Source organism: Vanessa tameamea, chromosome 15, assembly GCF_037043105.1.
Source record: "Vanessa tameamea isolate UH-Manoa-2023 chromosome 15, ilVanTame1 primary haplotype, whole genome shotgun sequence".
NCBI lineage: Eukaryota > Metazoa > Arthropoda > Insecta > Lepidoptera > Nymphalidae > Vanessa > Vanessa tameamea.
In genome coordinates, this window is record NC_087323.1 from 11440383 (window position 1) to 11454285 (window position 13903).

At 33.8% G+C, this 13903-nt stretch overlaps 1 protein-coding gene across 2 annotated transcripts in view; it reads right to left on the minus strand.

Annotated features, from left to right (window-relative positions):
- The window catches only part of LOC113400215 (dopamine D2-like receptor), a 211697-nt gene that overhangs the window by 28732 nt on the left and 169062 nt on the right, over nt 1-13903 (minus strand). For both annotated transcript variants that reach the window (XM_026639703.2, XM_026639704.2), the window contains exon 3: nt 5006-5115. In XM_026639703.2, coding sequence (XP_026495488.1) covers nt 5006-5115 — 110 coding nt within the window. The remainder of the gene's footprint in view (nt 1-5005; nt 5116-13903) is intronic.

Genomic DNA, 13903 nt, shown 5'->3' on the forward strand with positions numbered 1-13903 from the left:
AGATACTGAATATCCACTACTGAATAAAAGCATTCCCTTGGAGAAGAAGACCACACAGTAGTAGAGCAGTGTGGTATTAAAAGATCTACATACACTTCGATCTACGTAGACTTCGGTACATAGTTGACAGATTCCCTTCACACATGAAAACGGCTGTACACACTACTCGATTGCGGAGGTCGTCATAGGTCGTATAGGTCTTTTGATGTATTTATTCTCGCATCACGATGTTACGAATAGATTTTGAACGCAAGCGAAAAAAATTTAAACAAAAATATTAAACATTCTCCATTCCGGAAGCGATAAGCTACACTCCTTGCAATTCAAGCATTTTTCATTTTAGTATAAAAGTCCAGAGAGCATTCGTTAAAAGGCAACAGATGCGGATCCATATTTCAAGTGTAATTTAGTATCTACATTTATCAAATTTAATAGTCGAAACGAACTTAAAAGTGAAACGTTTAAGATAAATTAATGATATAATATATTACACGTCATTTTTTGTCTTTATTTATGAACGAACGAGTGATACAAACATACATTCTGTGTAAATACTGTAGTTTATATTATCGTGGGGACGGGAATTATCTAGAGGGTTTATTCATTTTTCGATTAAATCTACCATTAGTGTTGCATATCGATAGTCTATCGATAGAATTTTCACGTGTCACTATCGATAGTTTTGCAAAAACTATTGCTTTTAACCTAAACTGTCGATAGTTTTAGACTATCGATAGTATCAATAGTATCGCTGCTACCAATAGTGTTGCTTACAGAGTTAGCGATACTGTCGATAGTACTATATATATCCTGAATAGTTTTCGAGGCCAAATATCAATAGTCAAACTATCGATAGTCCTGTAACGCTGTCTAATACATTTATGTATATCTAAACTCATATTGAATCTACCAAAAATTGGAGCAAAATGATAGAATAACCTCTAAAACTTTTCTTCTAAAATGATAGGAGGATTTCGCACAGTAGTGAGGCATTTACAGGCTAACAGCGAAAGCTATTAACAGAATGGTTCATTACTCAGTGATTACTTAATTATTTACTTGGTGGCAGGGCTTCGTGCAAGCCTCTGGGTAAGTACCGTCCACTCATCAGATATTCTACTGCCAAACAGCATTACTTAGTACTGTTGTTCCGGTTTGAAGGATGAGTTCAGTGAAACTACAGGCACAAGAGACATAACATCTTAGCTTCCAAGGCTGGTGGCGCATTGCTATAATGTCTATGTCTATGGACTGCCGTGACCACTTACCATAAGTTACCGATTTAAAAAAAAAAAAAAACTGTCTTTAAATTTATTTCTACGAAAACCTTGCTAAGGTTAACCAATTAAATATCAAACAGGCGACCCTTATCCGGATCAATCAGTAATCATATTATCGATGTCACTAACCCTGAATAGCTTAGTTTAGTTATTAATATAAGGGCCCATTGAAATATATCGTTAATTGAATGCCCCATAAATAAAGACTGTTATCCCGGTAGATTAGGACCCGGACACTGAACTTAAGGGCGTCTAATACCCAATCATTATATCTCAAAAGATTAATTTTATATAGTTGTTATATTCTGGTTCGAAGGTTGCATAAGTAATAATCAGCCAAAAGGATCCATCTTGGGACAAGGTATCCTTTTCTATAATAAAATTCCGCAGAAATTTTTAACTTTGCCGTTTCATAAATTCAAATCATTTGTACAAAATACACTGGTAAAGAAGGCATATTATTCGATACAAGATTATATAGATGATAAAAAGCGTGGAGTTAATACTTGTTGACTTCCAGGCAGGATATATTACATGCATATATCATTGCATTTAACTAACATGACTGTATTTTTAGATGTTGAAAAAGAGTAACTACTGATTTTCTTGCCGGTTCTTCTCGGTAGAATCTACATTCCGAACCGGTAGTAGTTTCACTTAATATAGTTTGTTAAATGACGATTCAAAAGTGCTTGTAAAAGCCTACTTGAATAAAGTATATTTAGATTTGATTTGACCGGTTTATCTTTGTGTGTTCAGTGTATATATTTATTACCTTTGAGTCATATATCTTCTGTAATAAATAAATTTAAATTTTACGTCAGGTTCAAACTTTATACACAGAAAAAAATATACTAAATTTTATTAAAACCTTTAAGGTTATATAAGTTTTCTTTTTCACTATTCCTAAGAAAACCATATACCTTATTTAAGAGGTGAAATATTCAGAGCTAAATTATATTTTTATATAATCGGCCTATTAACTTAGACAAGAAAGTTTGTTTGTACATTAGTAAGAAGTAATATTTAAGTGCTGATTTTTGCGATAACTAACAAATAACTACTAAACGAATATAGATAAAACTTATATAAGAAAATCCAGCGCGTTTCAGAGACGGTTTCACTACATATTATTGTTACAAAAAATCGCAGTTTCTCCCGCTTAAAATTTAGACTGATGACGTGGCAAGAGTCCATTTCATATACTTGTGATTGATATGCAATTTTTATTGCAATTTTAATATTGTTTATTGTTTCACAGCCTCTTTTTTCTAGTGGCTCGCTTGTAAGGCTATAATTTAAGTGTCAGGTTGAGTCAATAAAATTTTATTGCTTGTATTTGTTAAGAAATTTACGGTAGCAGATCTCCGATCTGTTTGGAGTTCTGTCTATTTGGATGTGTTTACGATTGTGTCGGATTTCCCTCAAGAATATAAACGTAAGAGAATTGAATGTGTGCTTGTATACACACACACACATACTTGCACTTATTCTAATATTATTTTGTAACTAACACTAAAAACTCTTTGTCCGGTAAAGGTATTTTTAAATATTCAATTTATTAAGTAAAATATAAGCCTACAAAGCTTATTCCACCATACTTCTCCAATGTAGATTGGTGTTTATGCATTAGTCAGAGAAGAAAACAGCAACTATGCGAGTTACGTGCCGAAGGTAAAGTCGATATTGACGATTGAGAAATGCATTATTGTAAAGTTTACATTAGCAGCCTGTAAATTTCCCACTGCTGGGCTAAGGCCTCCTCTCCCTTTGAGGAGAAGGTTTGGAGCATATTCCACCACGCTGCTCCAATGCCGGTTGGTGGAATACATATGTGGCAGAATTTCGTTGAAATTAGACACATGCAGGTTTCCTCACGATGTTTTCCTTCGCCGCCGAGCACGAGATGACATATAATCACAAATCAATTTTTTATTGCCATTTTATTTTAGATTGACAAGTTTAAACACACTAACTTAGGTTAAATTGCGAGGGTTCTAACCACTGGACCAGTTGAGCTTCGCGGCTATGTAAATTTAAATATCTGCGGGGTTCTACGTCTGGTTAAGTCGTGTAAAGTCGGGCCGGCGAGCGAGAATGTATATTATGAAAATAATTTTGTGGAGATGTTACGTTTAACGATAAATTACCTCGTAACCTGCTGCGGTCGTAAACATGCCAAGATGACTTTCTTCGAGCAGTCTAAAAGCTATATTTTATAACCGACATCATAATTTAAAAAAGTTTCTTATTAATATTAATAAAATATTCTTTAGCGGTAATTAGAGATTTTTTTTGTTTTTAGATCTATGGAACGATCTTGATGTTTCTGACGCAATTTTTTTTTATTTCACATACCTGATTTTTTTAAATGATTTAAAGAATACTATCAAACGTGACCTGACGTGACGTACCTCGTAGCGCTGGTGGCTAGATACAAGCCGCAGATCCCCAGGACCTGGGCTCAAACCCCAAGTCGGTTAAAAGATATTAGATTTTTCTATCGAAAAGTTCTCAGTAACAGCCCGCGGTCTGGAAGATGAAAGTATACTCCCGTGCCTGAACTCTTTCGGGTTTCATCGGATTACGAGAGTTAGGAAATAGAGAACACACTTCTGCACTCCCCTTGGCATCCGTGGCCGATTCGGTCAGGACGACATTACTATTACTTCCTCTGCCAAAGACCTGGTAATTAGTTGAGATCCCTTTGTATGTTGTTTATATGTTCTCATGGCCCAGTGGTTAGAACGCGTGCATCTTAACCGATGATTTCGGGTTCAAACCCAGGCAGGCACCACTGAATTTACATGTGCTTAATTTGTTTATAATTCATCTCGTGCTCGGCGGTGAAGGAAAACATCGTGAGGAAACCTGCATGTGTCTAATTTCAACGAAATTCTGCCACATGTGTATTCCACCAACCCGCATTGGAGCAGCGTGGTGGAATATGCTCCATACCTTCTCCTCAACGGGAGAGGAGGCCTTAGCCCAGCAGTGGGAAATTTACAGGCTGATTATGTATGTTGTTATACTGGCTTACGTATAATGTTAAATACGTAAGCCAGTAATCTTTATGTTTAATTTAGAATTTAATTACGAAATTTAAAAGAGTTTTAGTATAAAATAAATAAAAATATGGCGTACCATGTGGAGGTTGCCTTGGCTCTAATTCACTGGGTAACTTGGCTCTTAAAAGGGATACATAAATAAAATTTTGAAATTGACATACAGGGCGCTATGTTTGTAACTTTAAAGCATATAAAATTGACGGTAAGTCTTTGTGCAAATCCGTTTGGTAGGTACCACTCACCTATATTCTAAGGACAAACAGCAATACTTAACTTAATTACTTCATAAGTTAATCGTTGTGTTCCCATTGGAATGATGGGTGAGCCAGTGTAAGTCATAAGGGACGAAACATCTTAGTTCTTAATGTTTGTAGCGCATTGGTATTGTAAGGAATGGTCAATATTTTATACCTATCATTAGGTGGTGAAATCTTCAATCTGCATACCTTCGTAAAAAAGAGTTCAATGTAAAAAAAAAACACTATTGGGCGCACCCCCCTTTTTTATATCTGGATAAAATTATAAATATTCTCTAGAAACTACAGTTTATGCCTAAGTATGAGGAATGCTCAGGTGGCCCATTTGCAGGTCTGATTATTGATTTTATATAATAAAACAAATATCGAAGCTGATTATCAGATCGAAAAATAATAATACCTGTCGACCGAGATGGCGACCAGATTGAATATGCTTGAAGTCGAGCACGTGACGTCCATAGCGATGTAGCAGTCGCACACCACCGCCGGCAGACCCCACACTCCATTGAACTGGAAATGACGATTATTGGGTGTTAGGATCATAAATTGAAATTTCTTCATTCAAATGGAAGCATATTAAATTATAGGCACAGTATAGTAGGCCTGTGTCTGATATATAGGAATGAGTCGAAAATCGGACGTCGTCGGAATATCAGATGTCATTTATTTGATGTTGACGAGTAACCGTTTCCACCGCATCTAAAAAACTATAAATATCGTTTTGGTACGTCAAAGCATTCAAAGTACGATAACATTAAACTAATGAAATATTCGCCCTGTCTCTCTTTAAGTTAACGGTAACCCATCTGTGAGAAAGAGACGAAGCGAATATTTAACCGATTTTGATATCACATTCTTTTCATCTCTTTCTCACATTTTGTACAATGTAAAGTTAAACAAAGACAGAGAGACATCTAAAATCGGATATCAACACCGATATTTAATCCAAATATCCGTTAAACAACCGATGTCACGAAATTCGGATATCGCCCGTGCCTACAGTATAGTAACTTATGTTTGATCGGTGGAAGAGATTCGACTTTTCGATTCATTAAAAAATTATGTGATTTTCATGTTCTGATTTTTTTTCTTTTTACAATTTTAAATATTGATTAAACGTTAGCTTCTAACTAACGAGCAATAATAAAAAAAAAAATTGATCGACAAATTATGGAAAATGTAGTTCTATTTTATCTTAGTCTTAGTTTATAGATATTTAGTTTGACTAAAACAAATACCGTAATATGATTTTTAATTAAATTTGAATAATAAAGCATGACTTTTCGATTCATTAAAAAATTATGTGATTTTCATATTCTGATTTTTTTTTCTTTTTAAAATTTTAAATATTGATTAAACGTTAGCTTCTAACTAACGAGCAATAATAAAAAAAAACATTGGTCGACAAATTATGGAAAATGTAGTTCTATTTTATCTTAGTCTTAGTTTATAGATATTTAGTTTGACTAAAACAAATACCGTAATATGACTATTAATTAAATTTGAATAATAAAGCATTAATTACGATACATAAAGATTAATAATATTTATTGTACAATTGATGAGCCGAGATGGCCCAGTGGTAAGAAGTGCGTGCATCTTAGCTGATGATTGCTCAAACCCGGGCAAGCACCACTGAATTTTCATGTGCTTATTTCTGTTTGTAATTCATCTCGTTTGGGTTAGATACATTGAAGCAGCGTGGTGGAGTAGGCTCCAAATCTTCTCCTCAAATTGGAGAGGAGGCCTCAGGCCCCAAGTGGGACATTTACCGTCTTTTACTTACTAAGCAATACGACACATTCATGACCGTGGAATGGTGACAATTGAATGAATTTATTAATCGAATTTTCAAAACATTTCAAGTACAAACATACATGATACACACATACATAATAAACATATATAAAAACTCTCACAATTCTATTACAAGCGTCAACATTGGAAATTTATAAAGCACCTTACATCCGAAGTTAGTGGAATAACAACAACCTGTAATCCTTTGAACAATCAAGAATCAAAAGGAATCAGGAGAAAACGTAAAGGAATCGAACGCTCTGTTGGTTGTGACTTTTTTCTTCTGACATCAAAGACCCTTTTTCTTACTATATATTTTATTTGATTTAACTGACTATATTTTATAGAATATAACTTAATCGGTTTGGTTGTTAGCTTTTAGAGTGGTATACCTGTGCCCTTTTTTCTTTTGATGAAGTAATCTGTGTGTCAGGTCACAGTTCGTAAGTACAGTACAACATTACTGTATGATCTCTACGTCGGAGAGTTAGGAATAAAATAAGCAATTAATAATATATATTTAAGTTGTAAATTAAACTTTTATTCTCATTGCGACCAAGTTTTACTTCGGAACCGTTCAAAAATAAGATTTTCTCGAGAACAGAGAAAAGAGCTCTTGTTGAAAATTTACTTTTATAAGTCTTAAAGATAAAAAGTTCTTAATTGTTTCATTTAGTTATTAAAATTACCCCTTTTCGTTGTTTTGTTTTACAATAAAGTGAACTGTCAGAAATTGTCTCGTAAGAAAAAAGTGCGCCCCCCTCCATCGATGTATCCCCTTCTCACTCTATTTATTGCATACAGTTTTAAATAAAATTATTTAACCTCAATTTTTTGTTCAAATTATAATTCACACGGGACTTTTAATTTTTTCTTGTCATTGAATTATTTCCAAATATTTTCAATTTATTTTATTGTGTTTGCTTTTTAATATATGTGAAGATGTAATTGATAGATAGATAAAAGATATTTAGAGAGAGATGTGAAGATTCTAGAAAGAAAGTTCCAAACGGGTGTCTCACCATACCTGTTTTTCTTTCGGCTGTCTTGTTGGCTGCGTCAAAATGTCTAAGATCTAGGTAACAAGGGTCACGTAGTTTATATTAATATTTCAAACATTATTTAGTTCACAAAGTGTATATAACATTATAATGGAGATTAAACTATTTTATCATAGTCTAATCTGCAACAGACAGCTTCTTAAGATAAAGTTTACCTAAATCATGTATCTTGAAAATTCAGAATTTAACCGTCAGATGCTTTGTATTTTAAATTTTTTTATCTAAATATTAACGTATTTGCTTGTACTGTTTGTACAACCCGCACAGTCGTACATAAGCTTACTTCAGGAACCAGTAAAACACTTCACTTTTTACACTGATATTTTATTCTTCACGTATACATTATTATTTTTGAACTGAATACACAAACATTTCTCGAACATTAGTATTTACAACAATACCAAACGTTAGCGCGATTTATTTTGGTACAGTGACATCTATTATTTAAATAATAAAACATATTAGAAATAACTTTTAACTAAATACTTTTTGAATAGCTCTGACGTTGTATTTAAAAACTTACACCTAATGACACATATCGAACTATAGCGATTATACACTGTTCTGTGTTAACTTAACTATAAACGTATATTAAATTCATAAATATTATAATTATACACGATTTATGTTTTCGTTTATTTGAGAAGAAAGTTATTTTTTACACGCCCAAAAATGGAGTATAATATACGCAGGGTTCTAGTACGTATATATATGTATGTGTCGGAGAACGGTTGACAAAATAAATAGTAAAATCAATTTATAAGTAAACAATGTATATTTAAAGCGATAACAATAAACTATACTTATTCTTAAACACTAATTACAATGAATTCGATATAATGTATGGAATAATTGAATTTAATTACAGAATAAGTACAAAGATACGCCCACCTAGTTTAATCACCAAAAAACAGTTCAGAGCACCGATTGTGCCGTGTTCAACACTGAACCACTTCTGATCTGTTGACATCTGTCGAGCCTTTTTTATAGCAACTTGTCCTTTTGAGTCAATAGCACAACCGTATTATAAGATCGGAACTTGATTAAAAATTATTATCTCCCACATATGTATATGTTAGTATCTTTGTTCCAACACAACTTTTAAGTATCTGAACAGATTTAGATGTATGAATTAGATCTCTTACTTTATCCTAAGTGACATTAGCTATATTTATTTTAAACTTCTATGGCAGGTCAATTGTTTTTTTTATATATCAAATTTCTATGGCTTATATTATTTTGACGACCTCCGTGGTCGAGTAATATGTACACCAGTTTTCATGGGTACGCCACTCCGAGGTCCCGGGTTCGATTTCCGGCCGAGTTGATGTAAAAAGTTTCGTTTTCTATGTCGTCTTGGGTCTGCGTGTTTGTGGTACCGTCGTAACTTCTGATTTTCCTTAACACAAGCTCTTTAGCTACTTACATTGGGATCAGAGTAATGTATGTAATGTTGTCCAATATATATATGGTCAAATTTACTCTTAAACACTAGTACTATAAGAAGTATAAATAAATACCGCCTACTCGTCAATCGTGCCTGTAGTTACACTGCGAATGAGTTGGCATCCAGCCAGATCCTGCAACGGAAGTGGATTTCTACAAATCAGGTCTGAATTTGAATTAACAGCAGTGATATTCCGATACGATCAGGAATACAGCTCGCAGAGTTCATCACAGCCACAGGTTTAACTTTCAGTATTAAATTTCCGGAACATCAAACAGTCAAGCTTGTTCAATGTACATTCAACCAAATTTAACGAGACCTCAAACGCTATCTCTCATTTGTAATTAATAAATGGGCATGCGAAGCTGTAATTTGGAGAGCGGTTAGATATTCAACAATTAAATGGTCTAAGTCAGAGGTGAGCCGAGATGGCCCAGTGTATAATTCATCTCGTGCTCGGCGGTGAAGGAAAACATCGTGAGGAAACCTGCATGGGTCTAATTTCAACGAAATTCTGCCACATTTGTATTCTACCAACCCGCATTGGAGCAGCGTGGTGGAATATGCTCCAAAACCTTCTCCTCAAAGGGAGAGCCCAGCAGTGGGAAATTTACAGGCTGTTAATGTAAGTCAGAGGCGAAAGCCTTTTGTTGTTGGAACGAAGTTCTTTGACGCGCCCTTAGTAGAATGAACTGGCAGAAATTCATCACGTAAGCAAAAAGCTTTATGTACTCTCCAGATGATCTTTCTCTCTCTTTCTCGTTTCGTATAACATTATTTAAATTTATTTTTTGTTAATTTAATTCACACGGAATTTTTAATAAATATTATTTTTCTCAAAGATTTTGAATTTATTTTATTGTACGTATAACATAAGTTATATCGACTTCATTTCAGCCGGCTGTCTAACGGCACATCTCTTTTTTATAACTGATCGTTATCAGACAAAGTTTATCTGAGTAAGTTCGTCATCACCATCGTTATCGAATCAGAATACGTTACTGGATATTTTCTGGCTAAAGATGCGCCGACGTTACAGGTTCTCCGTCGTCCGCATCTATTCCGGTCTCCACTTTATTTGAAAACTTACAACGGATGTCATTTTGATTTTCGTGTTGTGAAGTATCTTCTTTTTTGTAAATAACGTAATCAGGAGGACGGGCAAATAAGCAAGGTTTTACGTCCCCTGTGTCTGTACATTTGACTTACGTACCCTTCAAACCGTAACACAACAATACCAAGTATTACTAAGTAAGGCGTTAAAAAAATGAGACCCTAAAAATATGGGCTGCACAAAGCCCTGCCACTACGTACGTGCGTCAATTGGAATACGCTACAAATCTTGTCAAAAGAGAAGTGAAAATCGTTGGCCAGGACTGAAAGATTTACGCGTTGTTACGCTGTAGTGATTATGAGGTGACTATGTTTTTTGTTGCATCGTTAGGTAGAAAATGGGCTAAAAGGTAAGCGGTGATCATTGCTCATAGACATTGGTGCCATATTAAATTTTAACAAATTCTTACTCCAATCCGAAAAATGTCAGCCGTTCTTACATAAACAAAAAAGAATTAAAAATAAAGCAGTACAATATTCAGTACAGTTTTAATATATCATACATTCATGAATACATACAATTTTGGATAAACCTGCTTGGATTTAAGCTCAGTTCCAACGCAGAACTGTCATGAACAATAATTGTGGATACTAATCTCATTGTAAATCTGGTTTGTTTTAAAAGAGCGACTATGCGAGTTTCTTTCTATTTTTTGACTGGAAGTTGCTCTCTAAAACGGCGGTAGAGTTGAGATTTATATAATATTAACCATTCAAAAATGCTTTATTGTAAAGTTTACTTAAATGAAATGCATTTGATTTCATTTAAGCAAATAGGTATATAATTATACAAAAAATAATTAAGTTAACACCATAATTAAGGTAGGATGACTTGAACATTTCTTTGTGTTAACTTATAATCAGAATGAATGATAATTTATTCAAGTAGGTTCGTGACTTATATACTTGAATTTAATTATAGCTCTAGAAATGCTCGGATATGTTCATACGTCGTTTTACGATGCGTTAAAGTGCTCTGCTATTTGTAAGTTTAACTTTAAACATAAAATAAAACACTGCGAAATAACTCTACATTTATTTCAGTCCCGTTTAAGAAAACGAGTTATAGAGGCTTCCTCGGTAGAGTCAACATTCCGAACAAGTTGTAGCTTAAAAAATATAAAATAGACTTAAAAAAATCACAATCAAAAGTGTTTTTTAAGCCTCATTGTATCAAGTATATTTTAAATTTCAAGTTGAAATTAAATTTACTAACTGGTTGTGCAAGCCCATTTGGGTAGGTACCACCCAGAACTTACCAAATAGCAATAATTAGTGTTTCGTTTCGGTTGGCTGCTTGAGTGAGCCAGTCACTACAGGCACAAGGGATATAGCATCTTAGTTTCCAATGTTAGGGGCGCATTGGTAATATTAGGAACGATTAATATTTCTTAGAGTACTAATCTATATTGCATCCATTTAGATCGACACGTAAAATTACATACACACATATCAAAATTCAACAGAGACAGAGATGTTATGAATATAAAAAAAAATGTCTAGGCTAGGTAGAGTAGCTTCAGTCTCACACAGCTTTGTAATTTAATCGGGTTATAAAAGATCAATGTTTGTTTTTAAAGTGAAATCGCTCCCTCTTATGGCTTAGACCCCGCAATGTCAACATATATCTGTGACCAGGTGTACTCGTTGTTTATTCAAGCCTAGTTTCAAGCTATCACTATCACAGACATATCACAGTTCATCATATCATTTATATGTATAATATTTTACATATCACAGATAAAAATTGTTTTCATTTATATTATATAAATGTTATTAATATATTGTTACAAGTTTTCGCCCTCAGATTTGTTTACGTGTTGTGCCCCGCTTCCTAACACGCGCCGTTTGTCGTAGGTTACGGTCTACGTCCTTCCTTGGTGTTCAATCTTGCTTCGCATCCAATTTCATCAGTGAGTTACTTTCGTATTTATCAAAAAATCACTAAGAAATAAAATACGAGGTGTATTAAAAAGTAACGGAAATTCTTGTTGTTTGAAAAAAAAAAAACAAATTTGTCTACATTAACGTTGTCGCCTACAAAATAGTCCCTATTAGATATTATGCACTTGTGCTAGCGCCTTCGTCGAAACACATCTCAAACTTGATTTTTGGGATAGCCTTTAGCTCTTTCAGCGATGCGCTTTTAACATCATCCATGACGGCTCTTTAAGGCTCTCTTTATTTTTGGAAATAGGTATTAACAATTTTTTTTATTTCGATTTCATCGTATTTCAGTAAATATTCAGGTATCTTTCGTTTCTTGTCATCTTATTGTTATTTTTCGGAACGAAGTTCTTTTACGCGTACAGTAGAGTGAACTGGAAGCAATCATCACGTAAGCTCAAGGCGTTACGCCGCCCTCAGGCGCCCTCTCTTTCTCGTTCTATCCGCCTCTTTCTATTTCTATTTTATACGGTTTTATATAAACCTAAATAAAATTAAAGATTTTAATATATTTTATTTGTTATTTAATTCTACTCAAATGTTGTTATTCTGTCTGTTATTACATACATAATTTATAGCGGAAGTAACTTCGTTCTAACTAGGTGTCCCACGAGACATCTTACACACGTTTTTTTTAATACAAGCTTCATATATTTAATAAATAGAAAGCCTAAAAGTCTTGTGAATTTAATAACACGAAATTATAATGGATGGCAGTCCTGGCAGCTTAGAATTGTAGGCCTTATTGTTAAATTATTTATAAACTCAAACTCTAATTCCTTTATTTAATATAGAAGCATTACCGGTTCGGAAAAGGAAACACCCTGACCTGAGAAGAACCGGCGAAAGAAATTCAGCGGGAGTTTTTTTTTTTTGTTAAACTAATTGTCATCAGTTACATACAGTTACATTATTAATGTCAATTTTCAAGTTAATAATACTTGTCTTGTCTTGGAGATTGATAATCATTGTATGTGCACAAGAAGTAAGGATAAGCTTAGAACGCCAAGATTCCGACTCCGCAAAGTCAATAAATCATTCTTGGGGCAAGGTATCCGCTTTTATAATAAAATTCCGCAGACATTTTTAACTTTGCCGTTTCATAGATTCAAGTCTATTGTAAAAAATACATTGGTAAAGAAGGCGTATTATTCGATACACGATTATATTGATGATAAAAAAGCGTGGAGTTAATGCTCGTTGACTTCCAGGTAGGAGACATAACATACATATATAATTGTATTTAAAACTTTTAACTACTGAGTTTCTTGCCGGTTCTTCTAGGTAGAATCTACATTCCGAACCGGTGGTAGCTTTACTTTAAATAGTTTGTTAAATAACGATTCAAAAGTGCTTGTAAAAGCCTACTTGAATAAAGTATATTTTGATTTTTGATTTTTTTATGAAAAAATGTAAGACTGTTTATCTTTTGTATGTTACAATGATTTAAAGAGTTATTTATGATATCCAGCAATTATATTCAAATAACACAAGCGTTTATAATACTTTTATAAAAGTAATATTGATTATCTCACTAATAGGAGAACACAATATCTATATGTATAAATATTAAAATGTTTATATAACAATATCTCCTTAATTATACAGTTAATATAGTGATCCCGTGATCCCAAGACGGAGAGAGTTGGTTTTTTAGTGAGTATTTCGGTGCACTGGGCGCTGATAAGTTACGCATAACATAAATAAACATAATCAGCCTGTAAATTTCCCACTGCTGGGCTAAGGCGTCCTCTCCCGTTGAGGAGAAGGTATGGAGCATATTCCACCACGCTGCTCCAATGCGGGTTGGTGGAATACACATGTGGCAGAATTTCGTTGAAATTAGACACATGCAGGTTTCCTCACGATGTTTTCCTTCACCGCCGAGCACGAGATGAATTATAAACAAATTAAGCACATGTAAATTCAGTGG